This window comes from Artibeus jamaicensis, unplaced genomic scaffold (genome assembly GCF_021234435.1).
Source record: "Artibeus jamaicensis isolate MK-2021 breed Jamaican fruit bat unplaced genomic scaffold, CSHL_Jam_final scaffold_2375, whole genome shotgun sequence".
Lineage (NCBI taxonomy): Eukaryota > Metazoa > Chordata > Mammalia > Chiroptera > Phyllostomidae > Artibeus > Artibeus jamaicensis.
This window is the reverse complement of record NW_026522032.1, coordinates 340,230-356,034: the sequence shown is the minus strand read 5'-3', so window position 1 is coordinate 356,034 and position 15,805 is coordinate 340,230. Positions and strand designations below refer to the sequence as shown.

Sequence of the window (15,805 nt, the reverse complement as noted above, 5' to 3'; positions counted from 1 at the left end):
ACCGGTGGTGCATCAGCCCATCTCCCCTCTAGCGTGGGAACCTGCTGGAGGTAGTACTATGGTCTAATCTTTGTCTTCTCTGAATCTAGGTCCTTAAACACAGTAGGTCCTTAATAGAGAGTTGTGGAATACTTTTTTCCCATAGCTGGCTAGAAACTTTATAAAAGGGACCCTATTCCTAATGGATTCATTCAGTGAAGTAGGTAAAAAAAATGACTCAAATGGAGGTGGGACATTTCACTTCTTCACGTCTTACGAGATCTGAAGTCATTTAGAATGGCTCCCATATACCCCTCCGCCCTGCAAACACTGTTCTCCCTCCCCCAGGAGAGGCAGAAGACAATTTTTAACTCTTTATTTGAAACAAACAATTCCAGAGACAGAAGGTTAGTCGTGACAACAGCTTCTCACTACAACACAAGGGCGGGCATGGCTCACTGAAGGGACGGGCCAGGCACCTCAGAACAATATATACAATTTAAACAGTGGCTAAACTGGTGACAGTTATAAAAACACAAAAAGGAGGCTGGGGAACAGCAAAGCCAACAGGAAAAGAACTGGGCACCCCCTTTGCCGGACGCTAATAGTTTTCTGAAACTACGAAGGCAAGATGGGGAAGAGAGAAGACCCATGTAGATAGCAGGGGGCAGGCAGGACCCAGGCCCACAGCTCCTCTCTATCCTTGAACCACAGACCCCCACCCTGCATGACCCAGGGCCCTCCCCACCAGACTTGGCCTGGCTCTTATGATGGGGGAAGGACGAGAGTGGGGAACCCAGCCCCAACCCAAGTCAGAAGGTAGTTTTTTTGCCTTGGGAACTGCATCCATTGAACTAAAGGGGAAGCAGAGACAGAGGGGGGCTAAGCGCGTTGACACATGGCTCATGCCAACCTAGGATGGCAGAGAGAGACAAACACATAAACCAAGGGGACAGCAGTCTGCTCCCCGTACTTAGTCATTCTCTGCCTTTGAAGAAAAGAAAGCATTTGGAAACTGATCTGCTGCACCGAGGGTTGGTGCTCGCAGGGGTGGGGACAGGGAACGAAGTGGCCAGGGGGTTCCAACAAGCAGTTATCTCACAGGAGGGGAAGAATGTTTCGGCTCTATGTTTTAGGTTACTGTTCCCCCTCATACTTTCCGAGTTTCTTTTCACGTCTTTCCTAGGAGCCCCCTTAGCGCAGTACTGGGGAAGAGGAGAGAAGGGAGCGGGCACAGGGCAGAAAAGGCAGCTGGGTTCTTCCCCTGGCCAAACCTAGGAACGAGGGGCTTTACCTATGTGGGATGGGTTGGGAAACCCAAAGCCAACAGGATCACCAGAGCTATTAACGCTCCATCCAGAGTCTGGCCCCAGGAGAAGGGGTCCACTCTGAAGCATCAAGAAAACGGCCTCACTGGTTTTTGCCTATCACTGGGAGTCCAGCCCCCGAGTACAGACGACTGGGGCCCTGTGGTTGTCAAGTGGTATGGAAGAAGGTAGAAGCCAGGGGTTCCTAGGGACGGCAGGGAATGGATGAGTAGAAAAGGGCAGTGTTGGCCCTTCAGAATGAGTAGCATGAGTGCCTGGGCCAGTCGCCCTGGGGACGTGGTCACAGGCCAGACATTGGTGTGAAAGATGGATACTGAGCGCACGCGGGGTCAGTCCAGGTCTTCATCCCCGGTACGCCCCAGCTCCTCATAAATCTCACGCACAGCCAGGATGCGATTGAGCATACTCTCCAACATGCTTCGGTCCATGGGGATCACAGAATACCAGAGAGGCGACTCGGCAATGCAGGACCGCTCAGGTTGCAAGTAGAACACATCGTTGCGAGTCCGGAGGCTTTCAGGGCTGTAACGGTGGTGGGGGTGGGACAGGTCAGTACCAAGTCAAAGTAGATCCCGGGGGTCCCCATGCGAATGCCATCCCTGCACACCTGCCAACTCACCATTTTGAGAGATAGAATTCATAGAACTTGACAGGGCAGCGGAGGGGATTCATGCGGTTCTCACGCTGCTCTAAGATTGGAGCTTCGTCTTCTCTCTTCCGTTTCCCAGAACCCATGTCTGTAGAGGAGGCAAAGGAGCCAGACTGGCTAAAAGCACAGCCTCGACGAGCCACTCTAAATGCACAGTTCAGGGCTCAGTGGGAAGGCCTCAGCACACACAATAGAGGCTCATAAAGAAATAAAGGCAACAGCCCAGGCTGGTGTGGCTCAGTGGATTGAGCGCCAGCCTGAGAACCAAAGGGTCGCTGGTTCAATTCCCAGTGAGGGCACATGGCTGGGTTGTGGGCCAGGTCCCCAGGTGGGGATGCATGAGATGCAGCCACACACTGATGTTTCCCTCCCTCTCTTTCTCCCTCTTTCCTCCCTTCCTGTCTCTAAAGAATAAATAAATAAAATCTTAAAGGCAACAGAAGAGCCACCAAGAGCCACCCAGTCTCCCATACCAACCGGGGGTGTTGCTCTGCATCCCATCCCCCCACTACATTCACACTGTTAAAATCTGGCTTTAAAAATCTTCCCCAAGTTGATATCCTGAAGAGGTGACCTCGGAAGTTGTACACACAAAGTGACAGAATAGAGCCTGGTGCCTTCTGCGATAGAGAAAAGCCCAATGGCCCCAAACCCCCAGTACACTGATGACACTAATCCAGGTAGAGGCTCAACTCCAGAGAAGGGGGTCCTGGGAACTGATGGGTCAGGATTTCAAGGCCAGAACGGAAACTGAGGTGCAGTTCCTGTTACACCCAACAGCAAAGAACTACGGAAAAGACTGTCCTTCACCCTGTCAGTTCTCTCCCACATCCTGGAACATGCCCAACAGCTTCCCACCTGTCCCCTCCCAAAGCGCCTTGCAGTGAGGAAAGGCGGGAAGCAGACAGCTGGGGTGACCTCCTATTTATGCAACAGCCACTGCCCATCAGACTGAAGGACCGGCTATTTCTACCTGTTCTGCAAACACGGGAATGGAAGGAGAGGGAAAGTAAGAGACAAAGGAGAGGACCAACCTGGCAGTTAGCGTGGGACAGGGGAGGGGAGAGCAAAGGGGGGCTAGGAAAGGAGGGGGCAGACTCATACCTCGCCCTTTCCTCTGGCGGACGGGAGCATAGTAGCGTATGCTCACCACCTTGGTGGTGCCCCGGGGCGTGGTGCACTTGCGGGACTGCCGCACCACATTGGTGAAGGAGAGCTGCATGTGTTCCTCCGCTGTCTGCAGCCCAAAAAACTTAGTGTTGAAGAACATGAGGGTGTTGAGAAGGACGAAGGGGGAGTAGACCCCCAGCTGCTTACACTCCCAGAGATGCTCTTCCTCCACACGGGAGAACACCGTGTCTGCAATGGTGAAGCGGGAGAGGCCAGTCAGGCGCAAGCCCCTCCCCAAGCCTGGCCACTTCTGAGCCCAGACATCTGCCCGCACACCAGCACCTCCATTCAATAAGTGACCATTGTGTATGAAACCCCGGCACCCAGTAGGACTCGATTTTTTTTTATATCGTTCCCATCTGCATTTGGAGCTTTCCTCGCCACCCTGAGGTCACAGGCAGGTAGATATAAATTTGAAGGAACCCCACAACTTTTGTTTTCCAATTACCACCCAAACTTGGGCCAACTTTTGTGGTCCCAGAAATACTTGTTCAGACCCAAGTCTGGATTCCCCCTCCTCATATGCGAGGACAAGGGCTCTGCATCCTCCAGCTCTAACCCTCGAGGCTCCCAGGCACGTGCTCCTGCCCTCGGACCCGTTGTGAAGAGTGGCCAGACCGACTGGCCGGGGACTCTTGGGATAGTGTGTCTGAAGAATGGAGGAAAGGGTGTGGGGGTCGCAAAGTCCCTGTGCCTTACTGTTGGGGAGGAGCGTGGGCTGCCAGGTACTCAGAGATTTGTTGAGTTCTTGAACAAAAGTCAGGTAGTAAAGATCCGTGAAAATGTTCACCATTCGATTATTTTCCAGCAAGTACTAGAAGAGGAAAAAGAGACACACATAAAGCTGGAGTCTAGGCCCTAGAGGGGGAAAAAAAAAAGACGGTGATGTCAAAGGCCTCGGGCAAGGCAACCTTGGCAGCTCAGAGATGGTGGGAAACGGCTGCTTGACTGCATGACCCAGAGCACTTTCCCCCAGGTTCGCCTGCCAGCATGAGGTGCCAAGGCCCCACTGGAGGAGCAGGAGGAGGCTTGGAGATGTGTCATGGCTGGTTCTCCACAAGCCCAGAGCCTTTGTCAGGTAACAGTGCACGGCTGACCTCTCCCAGTGAGAACTACACGTAGCCCCACCACCCAAGGAGCCCAGATCTCCCCATCCCTCCCCACCTGGAAGGAGTTTGAGGATTACCAAGGGGACCCAGAGCCCTGGCTGGGGCGGGGGGGTTCAGTGGATTGAGTACTGGCCTACAAAGCAAGGGGTCACCAGTTCGATTCCCAGTCAGGGCACATGCCTGGGTGGTGGGCCAGGTCCCCAGGAAGGGGTGCATGAGAGGCAAGCACACATTGATGTTTCTCTCCCTCTCTTTCTCCCTCCCTTCCCTGTATCTAAAAGCAAATAAATATCTGTATCTTTTCTCAAAAAAGGGGGACCCAGAAAGAGAGCAATGAAGACTGCTCCTTAGCCAAGGGTCCTGGCACACAGCTTTGACTGCAGAGGAGCAGCGACATAAGTTGTCCTGCCTGGAGGAGGGGACGAAAGGCTGCCGGCTCAGGGTGGCACACAGGATGAGGAACAGGGAGTGGGGCAGAATCGGTGCCGGTGGGACCTTGCCTGCTAGGCTGCTGTGTTGAGAGTGACGGCACGTGAGGTGGTGTGCAAGGCGTACCTGTTGGATGCCGAGACACAGATAGTAGATACTGTCAGGTTCGTATCGTTCACCGTTGGGCCGAGTGATTTCCTTCACGAACTGGGCCAGGCCGTAGTTGAGCTCAGCAGCTGAGCATGCCAGGATGTCTTCTTTGATTCGCATAGGTTTGGCTGCAGTGATATGTGGTGGAGGTGGACAGGGTTACGAAAGCTTCACACAGAGACTTTCATGTAGCTCCACCACTAACTCCTTCATCCCCTCAGTCGTGTCCCGCCCAGAAACACACCACCGAGGACCAAAAAAACCCTAAGCCTGGAAACCTAGACAGCATCGGCCCTTATTCCACAACTCCTTCCTGTGTTCACAGGACACCCTTAAGTGATCACAGCCTTATCACTCTCAGACATCTTCAGCTGAATCACAACCCTGGCTCCCCTTCCCCCACCCCGTCCCCTCCTCCCCTGTCCCTGCCCTTCCTTCCCTGGGTACATACGGCCAAAGCGCAGCTCATCGCCCTTGCTGGTTTCCCCATTGGCGTATTTCGACTGCACCCAGCACTTCCAAGCGTTGACACCATATGAATAGTTGAGTCCAGTGCAGCTTGGCTGGCTGCTCATGGAGTCCCGGGAACAGCTTTCTGAAAGCACCAGGCGCTTTTGACCCTAGAGAGAAGAAAGTAGGGAGGGGTGGATGGCGGAGGTATGGCCAGGGACACCATGAAAACTAGTCAGGACAGTGTTTACCACCAGGGGACGGGGGCGGGGGGGGGGGACTGGTGTCAGAGTGCAGCAAGCTTCCGTAGGCCAGAGCCCCGGGAAGGGCTCTGCTGATTTCGGGAGCTGGGAAGAGAGTAAAGTTTAGCTGTACCTTCCTACTCACGGAAATGGGGAAAGGAGGTCAGTCAGGGGAGGTCAGACTAAAGCTGCTGTCTTGGCTCTGAAAGCACCCGTCCCCTGTGGGAGCCTCCATCCCGGTTTGGTGGATATAGTGGCCCCAGCCCTCACCTTCCTCATGGTCCGGGGAAGGTCTTGTTCCGTAGACACGTCCTCGGGCCCTACCAGGCCGCAGTCAAAGAGGAAGTCTACGCTGGGGTTAATGTCCAAAGGATCTGTTAGAGGGGAAAGGAATCAGTCCGACATTTAGGATCTCAGCCCTGTAGACCACCTGCCCCACCCCTGCCACTTGCACACCTGACTGGAAATGGGCCTCCCAGGCAGCTGCAACCACACGCAGTGGGAACCGGCAAAGCCAGACCCAAAACATGCTCAGAGGCACATACACACCAAAACTCACAAGCGTGACAGAGCTCTAATCACTACTGAGCTGCACGCTCCGATGTGGTCAAAACAGTAAAAGTCATGTTATGTGTTTTACCACAATTAAGACAAAATAAGGCTCAAGTGTCCCATCATGTACCTGCCCCGGTATCTCTGCCACTACTCCCCCATGTGAGCCTTTTATCGCTGGGTCACAAGGAGCACTTGTCAGTGGCAAGCTCGGGGTCACCACAAACACTCCTCGCCTTATGGCACAAATGCTACTGTATTCAGTGGGCACGCCTTGCACGCTACTCACTCTTGGGGAAGTCTGCCTCCAAGTCTTGCCCGGGCTCATCCAAGACATTGGCCATCTTGACAGCCATGGCCAGGACGTCATCTCGAGCTGGCCCAAACAGGTCGCAGTCTTCCAGAAGTCCCTCTGCACTCTGATTGCTCACAAGATCTGGGAGGCAGAGAAGTTGGCTTCATCACTGCAGCTCCAACCTGGCTCTCTCACAGGCTTTTGGGGGCTGAATCCCACTATTCCCCCAGCCCACGAGGTCCCGGAGTCACCCCTCTCTGCCCCCTTAGTCAGACACAGACTGGCAGAATCCTGACTCCCTCATTGCCGCTGTCCCCAGCATACCACAAAGGTCAGATGAGGCCTTGTCTAACTCTTCAGCCTCTGCAATCATTTCTGCCATCGCCAGGATGTCGGCCTCCAAGGGGTTGGAAGGGATCTTCACCTTCAGTTCTTCAATGGTCTCCACGATCTTGTCTGTGCTCTCCAAGGTAGTGGGCAGGAACATGGGCACAGGCACCTGGACACATGAGGCCCAGCTCAATGCCAAGACCAAAACAGGAAGGCGAGAGGGGCAGGTGGCGAGAGGAAAGGGCAGGGGCGGGCAGTCCCAGAAGGGAAACTTACCGGGATGGGCATGGAGAAAGGCACCGGGACTTTCTGGCAGTACAGATGCATAGGCACTGGCACAAAGATGGGCACTGGGATGGGCAGCACGATCACCTGTGGCTTCCACTCTTCTGCCAACGAGAAAAGGATCTTTTCAGAGCCCCCGTGACCCAGGACCCGATGCTTGCCTGTCCTCCCCAATGCACCAACACGTGCTCAGCGTCACAAAACCGCTCTTGCATCAAAGAGGGAGAGTCACTTGTGTGATTCTGGGAGGACCATATCCATGACACTTTAGCCACCTAAGAAACACCCCCTTGTTAACTCCTAGGCACAGGGCCAGAGGCCCAGGACTACAGAACACAGCCCGTGGTGTCTGGGCACCCTGGCTCACCTGTCTGACTCCCTTTGGACTTCATCTCCACCTTGCAGGAGACCCCTCGATTCTGCATCAGAGGCTTACACATGGCGGCTTTGTTTTTGCGGGGTGTGGCCGGGGGCGGTGTGGGGGGAGGAGGGGTAGAAGTGTTGGGAGCCAACCGGATCTTCACAGGGATCTGCAAACAAAGGGACGTGAGTACCACCAACTGCTAGACCCTCCTCTGGGACCATCCTCCCCCCTGGCTCTTACCCTGACCTTGCCCAGATTCCTGTTTTCCTCGAGGGTCTTCACCGTATTGCTGTTCTCCACTTTGGTTTGAGAGGGTGCCTGGGGCTTCGACTCAGAAGACTGGCCTGCACATCGAAACAAATGAATGTTTCCCTCCGTGGAACCGGCTCTCTGTTTTCATCAGCCTATTTCAGGTGAGCTTCCTTAAGAGGGACATCCGATGGGAATGGGAAGTCTACAGTCTGTCCTCCTCACCACCCCAGGTCTAGTCTTCTCCGGGCCCCAGAAACAGTGGCTAAGAAGATCCTTTGCTCCTGGGCTGCCACGGACATTGAAAAAGATCAAGTTTCCCCAATAACCCATCATTTGAGTTCTTCCATTGAATCACCCTTGGGAGTTTGGTACCCCTGGAGTGGCAGCGGGGCTGGGGTGACATTCTTGAAATGACAACGATCTTCAGTCTCACTAAAGACAGAGCTTGTGCTTGATGCTTCCTTCCCGCCAAACACTAACCGCGGCCCCAACGTGCCCCATCCTACCTGGGTGGGCACCTATCCCCTAGCTCTGGAAACCTTTATTTTCTAAAAGATTTTATTAACTTATTTTTAGAGAAGAGAAAAGGGAGGGAGAAAGAGAGGTAGAGAAACATCAATGTGTGGTTGCCGGTCACGCACCCCAAATGGGAACCTGGTCAACAACCCAGACACGTGCTCTGACTGAGAATCAAACCGGCGACCCTTTGGTTCTCAGGCTGGTCCTCAATCCACTGAGCTACACCAGCCAGGGCTGCAAACCTTTAAACAAGACTCCCCCACCTAGTACCTGCATAGTACCAACAGCTCTGGCCAGGGATGAAATGACAGCAAAGAGGAAGAGAGGACCCAAGCCCAGGATCAGAGAATCCAGGCCAATACTAACAGAGTAGGCCCCCTGCTAGGGACTCACTGTTCAGGAGGCTCTCGGGCCCACTCTGGGTGTCCAGGTTGGGTTGGTTCTGCTGGCTGTAGAAGCGCAGCAGACACTGTTGGTTGCAGAAATGACGGATCTGCCCGCGCCAGTGGATGGTCTCCAGCAGCTTCCCCTGGCGCTTACAGGCATGGCACCGGGCAGCCTGAGGGCGTCGACAGAAAGATCAGACCCGCCTACCTCACGCACACTGGACCCTTTGCCCCAAATAAACCACGATGCTCCCCTTGGAGGCTGGGTCAGCCGAAGTCCCTTCCCTGGAGATCGGCCCACATCTGACCATGGCCCACCAGCGCATGCTCCCTGCCACCCTCTCCACCCTTTCCATCCCCCTTACCTTGCAGTACCACAGCAGGTACTTGCTCTTACAGTCCTCACTGCAGAAGTCCCAGGTGCTGCCATCCAGCTGCTCGGTGACTCCCCGCTGGCAGGTCTGGGAGCAGTAAGTACAAGTGATACAGCACAATCCCAGCTTCTTAGTGAAGTCCTGTTTGTACAGCAGCACGCAGCCTGAAAGAGTGCAGAGACCCAGAGACCTCCATGATCATGAGACCCACCCCCACCTTTTCAAGGTGGTCCGCCTGAAACCTCTCTCGCACAGCCTCTCAGGGCCCGAAGCCTTAGGGTGGATGAGGGCACAGCATCCTGAGTGCAAGGCCCCGGCCCCGAGGACTGCATCCTGAGCATTCTTCCTCCTCTGCCATTGTCTCCACTGCAGCAAAGGTCCAGGGCCTCTGGCTCCTTCCATGTTTCCTTACCTTCACTGCAGAAGCTCTTCTCCACCCCGCTGAATCGGAGCTTCTCATGCAGGAGCTTCTCCTGCCGGCAATGCTCACACTGGGACACCACACCCCGAAGTCGCTTGAAGTCCTCACAGCAATCCCGGCAGCAGAACTGGAATACCTGGTCCTGGGTTGGGGTCACAGGGCAGGGAGGAGAGTGCTGTGGCATCTGGCCCAGGCGAGAGTCAAGCCAGAAGGACCCCTCCACACAGATGTGTCTGGTCATGTGGCAACATGTGGGCAGGGTGGGGGTCTTACCTGCCAGTCCAAGACCTCAGGCTTGCCACTGAAGAGGCTGTGGCAGTAGTGACAGCTCAGGTGAATACCCCCCTCAGGGCTTGTGCGCTGGAGGGAAGGAAGACAAGTAAGGGAGGGGCGAGAGGGGTGTGTGGTGGCAGTGGTGGTGATAGTGGTGGGGAGGGGCAGTCAGGCTTATTCTTTGCTGTGCCCAGGCCTATCTACCCCAATTCTCATACCCTCTCTATGGTGCCACACCCTTTATCCCTGGTCCAGGGTCTGAAGTACCTGGAACTTGGTCCAGCAGCTGGGGCTGCAGAATTGGTAGACTGTGCGATCAACCTTGTTGTAGTAACAGGGGTCAGAGAGGCTGCGGCGGCAGAAGCTGCAGGGTCGGGGAGGGCCTGGGGCATAGAGAGAAAAGGGGAGAGAGAGAGAGAGAGAGAGAAACGGGGGGGGGGGTCGCACACAGAAAGTGTAAGGCAGTGCAGAGATGGAACAGGAAATCCACGGGAAGATGTGGTTGGGGCTGAGGTCGGGCAGCAGGGGTTACTTTAAAAGAGGGGAGTATGGGAGGGGTAGAAGGAAGGCCAGCAGGGGTCTCAGAGAAGAGGGCTTTGCACCTACCAGTGAGCCCTGCCTGCTTCACTTTGTAAGAGGTGGTGCAGCAGAGGGAACAGAACAAGCTCGTCTTGCCATTACGATCCACATGTGATAGCATCTCAAAGTTCTTACACAGGGTCTTGCACCAGACACAGGGGTACACACGTGTGTTTTTCTGTGAGGATGGGGAAGGAGAGGCTGAGGCGGGATTTGTCCCTTCACCTTTATTTTTGCAATTTTGAAAACATGAAAGATTTCAAGCATACAAAAAAAAGCATAGATGATGATATAACAAAGGCTTGTGTATCCACCAGCCAAGCTTCGAAAAAAATAAAACATAACAGATACAATTGAAGCCCCCTTTATTTGTTTTATTCCTCCCAGCCCTCGACCCATCGGGCACCTTTATTTATCACCCGGGAACCGCACCCCCTTCCACAGCCCACTAACGCACTACTCCCTCGGCCCCACCTTCTTGTATGCCCCCAAGCAGCTTGTGTTGCAGAACCGCTTTTGTTGGCCCTCATGGAAGAGCAGCTCAGGGCCAGGGCTCCCGGTCTTGGCGTAGATGTAGGCCCCGCACTGGTCACAACAGTTGGTTTTCAGTCCCTTGTTGGCCCGGAATTTGGAGAAGCAAGAATCGCTGCAGAGCCGGTGCACCACGCTGCCATTGCTGACCTCATGCTGGACCTGCCACACACACACACACACACCCTGAGCAGAGGCCTGGTCACCACCACCCCACCCCGGTGCGAGGACAGCCCGCCCCACCTCACCCTAGACCTTCACAGCAAACACTGTGCCCAGGGACCCCCCAACCTGCGCATTCAGGCTGCCGACTTGATGGTGAGGTCCTGGGAAGCAAGGAAGGCCAGCTGCACACATCCTGGAGACGCTCTAACCTTGAATACACTCCCTCGCAATGGCTGCCTTTCCTCCCCACTCCCCTCCTCCACAGGGCCTGGCCCCTGCAGCCCCAGGAGGGCAGGGGCAGGCCAGGGCTGGCCAGGCTCTGTAAATCAGCCCCCATCCAGCTTCCTCACCTCTCCAGTCTTCTGGCATATGCTGCAGCGAGTGGCGTCGGCAGGATCCCCAGACTGGGGGATTGGGCGCTGCTGCTGGGCCTCATACAGGGAGAGGCAGACGGACGTGCAGAACTCGTGGAAGGAGCCTCCCGAACCAGTCTGCGCCACAACCAGGTCCTTGGTGTTCCAGATTTCCCTGCAAGTGGCGACAGGTTGGAACGTTCACTCATTTCATCAGCTCCCACCCCTCCCCCAGGATCAGCGTCCACAGAGCCGAATGCTCTCAGACCCTCTCCCCAATTCGCCTCTCTCTCCCAGTTCCACTAGACTCTTGCCAAACGTAGTCTGTCTCCCCCTTTATTCCCGGCCTGGTTGGTGCCTGCCCTCCCATACTCCAGGGCCCTCACGTACTTCTTGCAGAAGGTACAGGTCTTTTTGCCCGACGGCTTCTTGGAGAAAGTGGTGAGACAGGATGAGGAGCAAAAGAGCTGAGGCAGCCCCTTGCGCTGGTAGGCCGTCTGCCCCTTCTGCAGTGGTGTCCGGCAATGCGCGCAAGTCATCTTGGTGCCCACCGAGGAGCGCCCGGCCCTTTGGGCCACGCTGGAGCGTAGGGACATGCGAGGAGAGCGCCGAGGCCGGAATGGCACAAAGTCCTCATCATTGGGGTCATCTACCATGGCATCAGAATCCTCATCTGACACTGGAACTGGGAGCGGGGGAGGGGCCTTGAGAAAAGGCTCTGGGACCAGGCGTCCGGCCATCCCTGACCAACAGGTAGCTCTGCTGCTCCTGGGATCCCCTGAGTTCTTACCTTTACTCTCCCTGCCCCCACCCCATCACACTGGTATCTCAAACCACTGGTGTCACTCTCCCTCAGCGAGGGCTCTAAGTGGGGAGATTCTTCAGGACGGGGATGGCAGAGCTGAAACAGGAAACTCCATTCTCACTGCTCTTGTTTTCAATCTCCCCCACTGCCCCTGGTTCCCATGCCAACCCAGAGCAGAAAGAGGCGCGTCACACTCTGCACGGAGCCAGGAGATCCATGGTGGCCACTTCCCACTCATTCCACTGGGTCACACTTCCTCAGGTCCTACTCACTGCTCTCAGTGGAATCCACAACCTCAGGTTTTGGAGGTTCTACTCTTCTAACGCGCTCGCTTCTCTTCTGCACCTTGGAAATATGGGGAGGGAAGGAAAGCTGACACCAGGGGCAGGCTGAAGGGCCAGCTGCACTAGCACAGCCTTTAGGGGGGTCCAGAGGTGGGAGGGGGAAGAGAGACTAGGGACCCTTGGCCCAGCCCGTAGGAGGAGAGGTGAAAAGGAGGCTGAACGTCGCTTTAAGAAGCAGGAGACACAAGAGCTCCCTCCCTCCTCCTAACCCTCCTCACACACCCCCTCCACAGAACAACATCTGGGAGGGAAAATGAAGGGTCTGTCCTTCCCGGAGCTATAGGGGGAACCAGACTCCTTGCCCTCCCCTCCCCCCTCACCCTCTCAGGCGGCTTCTCACTCGCCTTCCCAGTCAGGCCATCTCCTGCAAAGGAAGCAGAAAGCAGCCTGAATCTTCAGCCTGCCCTCACACCCCCTCCCTGGCCTAACCTCCGCCTCCATTCCTGGGGAAGAACTTACTCAAAACTGAAAGGGAAAACTCGAGTGTCTGTGGCTTCTTGGGGCCCCTCTCAGGGTTACCTCAAGCTTCTGCACTAAGGGGAGATTGGTGGTGCAGCTAATCCCCAAGGGGAAAAAAAAATTCCACCCTTCCCACCAGCTTTCTGTCCCAATCTCTGGGAGTTGAGGAGACAGGTGACACACCTTTCATTGAGAATGTCTAGCTTTGCAACAAAAACCAATGCAATTCCCCAAAGGTAGTATATAGCAGGGGACAGGGTACGTCCCTGGGACTCAGGTGGTTATATAAGTGCTAAGACCCTGGTCACGGCCTGGCAGAGGCACACTGCTGGGCAGAACGGGGGGGGGGGTGCGGGGGAGGGGAGGAATGAGAGCCTCCCCAAGTCTAGGCTGTCCCTCCCCAGTCAGAGACTCAATCCCAGGCCCTGCATTGCTACCATTCCCCTGAATTCATGATGCTGTGGCTGGCTCCACAACCTAGTCATCACTCATCAAACCCAGAACCCCCACTCTCATTTAAAACAAAACAGCTGGAAAGATCTTAGAACCAAGAAGCCTGGAGTCCTCCTCAAATCTTGAAGGAAGGACCTGGTACCAAAAGCCCACCTGGGTTAAAAAATAAAGGAACCTCTTCCACCAAACCCACTAACCTACCCCCTGAAACCTCACCCTCATTCCTCCCCCCACAGCAGCTAAGCTTCCCCCACTCCCACCTCCCTTCATCTCCTTCACCACCCCCACTTCTCCCTTCCAAACCCCCAACTCCTTCTGCATACACATCCCTCCTATCTCTCCACCCTCGCCTTCCTTCCCCACTTCTTCCCCAAACCCACAGCAGCCCCTCCTCACCCCCGCCCTCTCTCTAGCCTTGATTCTCCAGCTGAGTAGGCAACCTACCTGGTAAGGAAGGGTGTGCAGGGGGGGTAGGGCCCCCAGATTTGGTCTGAGAACTGTTGATTCCATCCCCCAGAGTCTCTCCCACTGAAGGGCTGGGGGGGCCATTTGGGCTGTGTGGCTGCCCTTGGGGAAGCTCCTCCTCCTGCCCAGGGGAGCCCCTTCTCCCTGTAGCTATGGAGGTGGTTTCCTCCTCTTCAATATGTGGGGACTGCAGGGTTATTGGAGAATCTGGAGCCAGAGGTTCTAGCAGCCCCTCAGGTGAAGAGGAGTTTGCCCCAGTCCCTGGGTCAGGTGGCACCACCTCTGGGGTCTGGCCCCCTGGTCCAGGCTCTAGGGTCTGATCTGCATCCCATGCAAGGGTCTCCTCAGGACCATGGTCCACCTCTGGAGGGGAGGGGGCTTTATAGAGCAGCCCCCCCAGCCCCAGCAGCTCAGTGGCTCCATCCAGGACTCCAGGGTCTTTTTCCAGGCCAGCAGGGGTATCAAGCAGGTCCAGGGCTCCTGAGGATGGAGAAGGGCCAGGGGGGGCCCATCCTCGAGTTGGGGCAGTCTGGGATTCCAGCAGATCCTCTCCAAATTCCATGTCTACTGGAAGGTCTCCAGCCAGGGGCTTCTCTGGCAGGGTCAATGGGTCAAACGGGCTGGGGAAATCACTGGGGTCCATGAGGAAGGCTGGATATGGGCTGTAGATTAGGGGTAGAAGAAGGGGCAGAAGAGGCGGCCTTTCGCCAAAATTCCTTCTTATATAGGCTCTGGGACACACCCCATCGTTCACTTGGATTTCTCGTGAACAGCCCCCACCACAAACGACAAGCACTTCCACAGGCTTTGGTCCAAACGACCACTCCTCCCCCCCCCAAACAGCGCCCCCTGTGGGGAGAGGCGTTCCCCACCCTGGCCCTGCGCCCACACTCACCGGGCAGTCGCGGGCTCTACACGCCCGTCTGCCCCCACCACCCCACTGCAACTCCTAGTTTCGCTCCCTCCCTATCTTTAGGCCCCCCCAACTCGGGCTGACCGCCCCATTAGAGTCTCCTAGGGCCCTTGCCACCAGGCGCCTTTCCCGCCCCCGCGGCCTCAGTTTCTACCCCCTCCGCTCGCTCCTGGCGCCCCCTCGGCTTCCCGGTCTCTACCCACCCTGTCTGGCCCCACTCCCCCTCCCCGCGCTGCACTGTCCCCTCAGCCCTTCCCTCGCCCCCACAAATTGCCTCCCCTAACCCCTCCCCCCAGTTACCTTTCAGGGTCGCCCACTTCCTCAGCCCCGTCACCCTTTCCTATTGCTCCCTCAGTCCTCCTTCTCCTGTTGCCCACCCCCCACCTCAGGCATTTACAGGAAGACATTTTGGAGCTACGATCTCTCCTTAGACCCCCCTCTCCCGGCTACTGCGAGATCCCGCCAGCAGGTTCGGTTCGGCTGGATGAGGCCCGACCCCTACCTGCGGCAGGGTTAGTGTAACGGCTATAAGCCTAGAACTGCAGACACAGACGGCCCCGCGCTCCTTCTCCACCTCCCTCCCCAGCAGCCGGGACAGGGGTCGCGGCCCCTTTAAATGGCAGCGCTCCTCACGGTGCCGAGCGCTCTGCACCAGGCGGGCGGGCGGTGCCAGAAACCAACCCCATTGGCTGACTCCGGGTGGGGGCTCGCGAGACAGCGCCGGCCCCCGGCGCGAGACTCCCAGCCCAGTGGCCGCCTGGAAATTGCGGAGTGGAGTCTAGTTGTTGGAGGTGGAGCTTGAGCCCCCGCCCGGGGCCCCGTTAGTTGAAGAGGAAAAGACAGGCTCTGGAGCTTTGAAGCCCGCCCCCGGGAAAGGCGGCACCCCCTTCCCACCGAGGGGCTGAGTACACTAACCTACAAAAAACAGATCTACGCACCTGCTTCCCTCACCTGGCTCAAGAGTCTGCCCTCCCCCCTCACACCCGTGCCCGCCCTACCTCCTGGAGCCCACTCTACCCGTGATCCCCTCCTCTCATTCAAATGGTTCCCGGTCCCCTCCCCCTCCCCGTGTCTCCCTTCGCTTCCCACTCGTGTTCTACCCCCCGGCGTCCGCCCCCCTCAACAGTCCCTACCTACGCCATGCAGCAAGCGCCTGCCAAGATTACCCTTCCCCCAACCCC

At 56.3% G+C, this 15,805-nt stretch overlaps 1 protein-coding gene across 5 annotated transcripts; it reads right to left on the bottom strand.

Annotated features, from left to right (window-relative positions):
- Positions 1-340: 340 nt before the first annotated feature.
- Positions 341-15,805, bottom strand: ZMYM3 (zinc finger MYM-type containing 3). Of its 5 annotated transcripts, none has more exons than XM_037126706.2 (25): positions 15,758-15,805; positions 13,691-14,373; positions 12,655-12,698; positions 12,263-12,335; positions 11,576-11,870; positions 11,183-11,360; positions 10,611-10,829; positions 10,164-10,314; positions 9,825-9,940; positions 9,558-9,644; positions 9,276-9,426; positions 8,855-9,027; positions 8,497-8,662; positions 7,573-7,676; positions 7,336-7,498; positions 6,960-7,072; positions 6,678-6,852; positions 6,348-6,494; positions 5,777-5,880; positions 5,266-5,434; positions 4,791-4,942; positions 3,826-3,940; positions 3,061-3,315; positions 1,927-2,044; positions 341-1,829 (listed from the first exon to the last, which is right to left on the bottom strand). In XM_037126706.2, exons 2-25 carry the CDS (start codon positions 14,352-14,354, stop codon positions 1,637-1,639), a joined length of 4,125 nt encoding a protein of 1,374 aa, XP_036982601.2. In that variant the 5' UTR covers positions 14,355-14,373; positions 15,758-15,805; the 3' UTR covers positions 341-1,636. The 5 variants fall into 5 exon arrangements, with proteins under 5 accessions (XP_036982601.2, XP_036982600.2, XP_036982603.2 ...); XM_037126705.2 differs by lacking the exon at positions 15,758-15,805 and adding an exon at positions 15,127-15,284; XM_037126708.2 differs by lacking the exon at positions 15,758-15,805 and adding an exon at positions 15,127-15,284 and having other exon boundaries at positions 12,263-12,329.

Excerpts from the sequence above, each read along its gene's own strand:
- ZMYM3 (XM_037126706.2), bottom strand. The coding sequence starts at position 14,354 with ATGGACCCCAGTGATTTCCCCAGCCCGTTTGACCCATTGACCCTGCCA. Across the intron at positions 5,435-5,776 it reads TTCCCCGGACCATGAGGAAG|GGTCAAAAGCGCCTGGTGCT; the intron begins GTGAGGGCTGGG and ends TCTTCTCTCTAG. Across the intron at positions 4,943-5,265 it reads CGATGAGCTGCGCTTTGGCC|CCAAACCTATGCGAATCAAA; the intron begins GTATGTACCCAG and ends ATATCACTGCAG.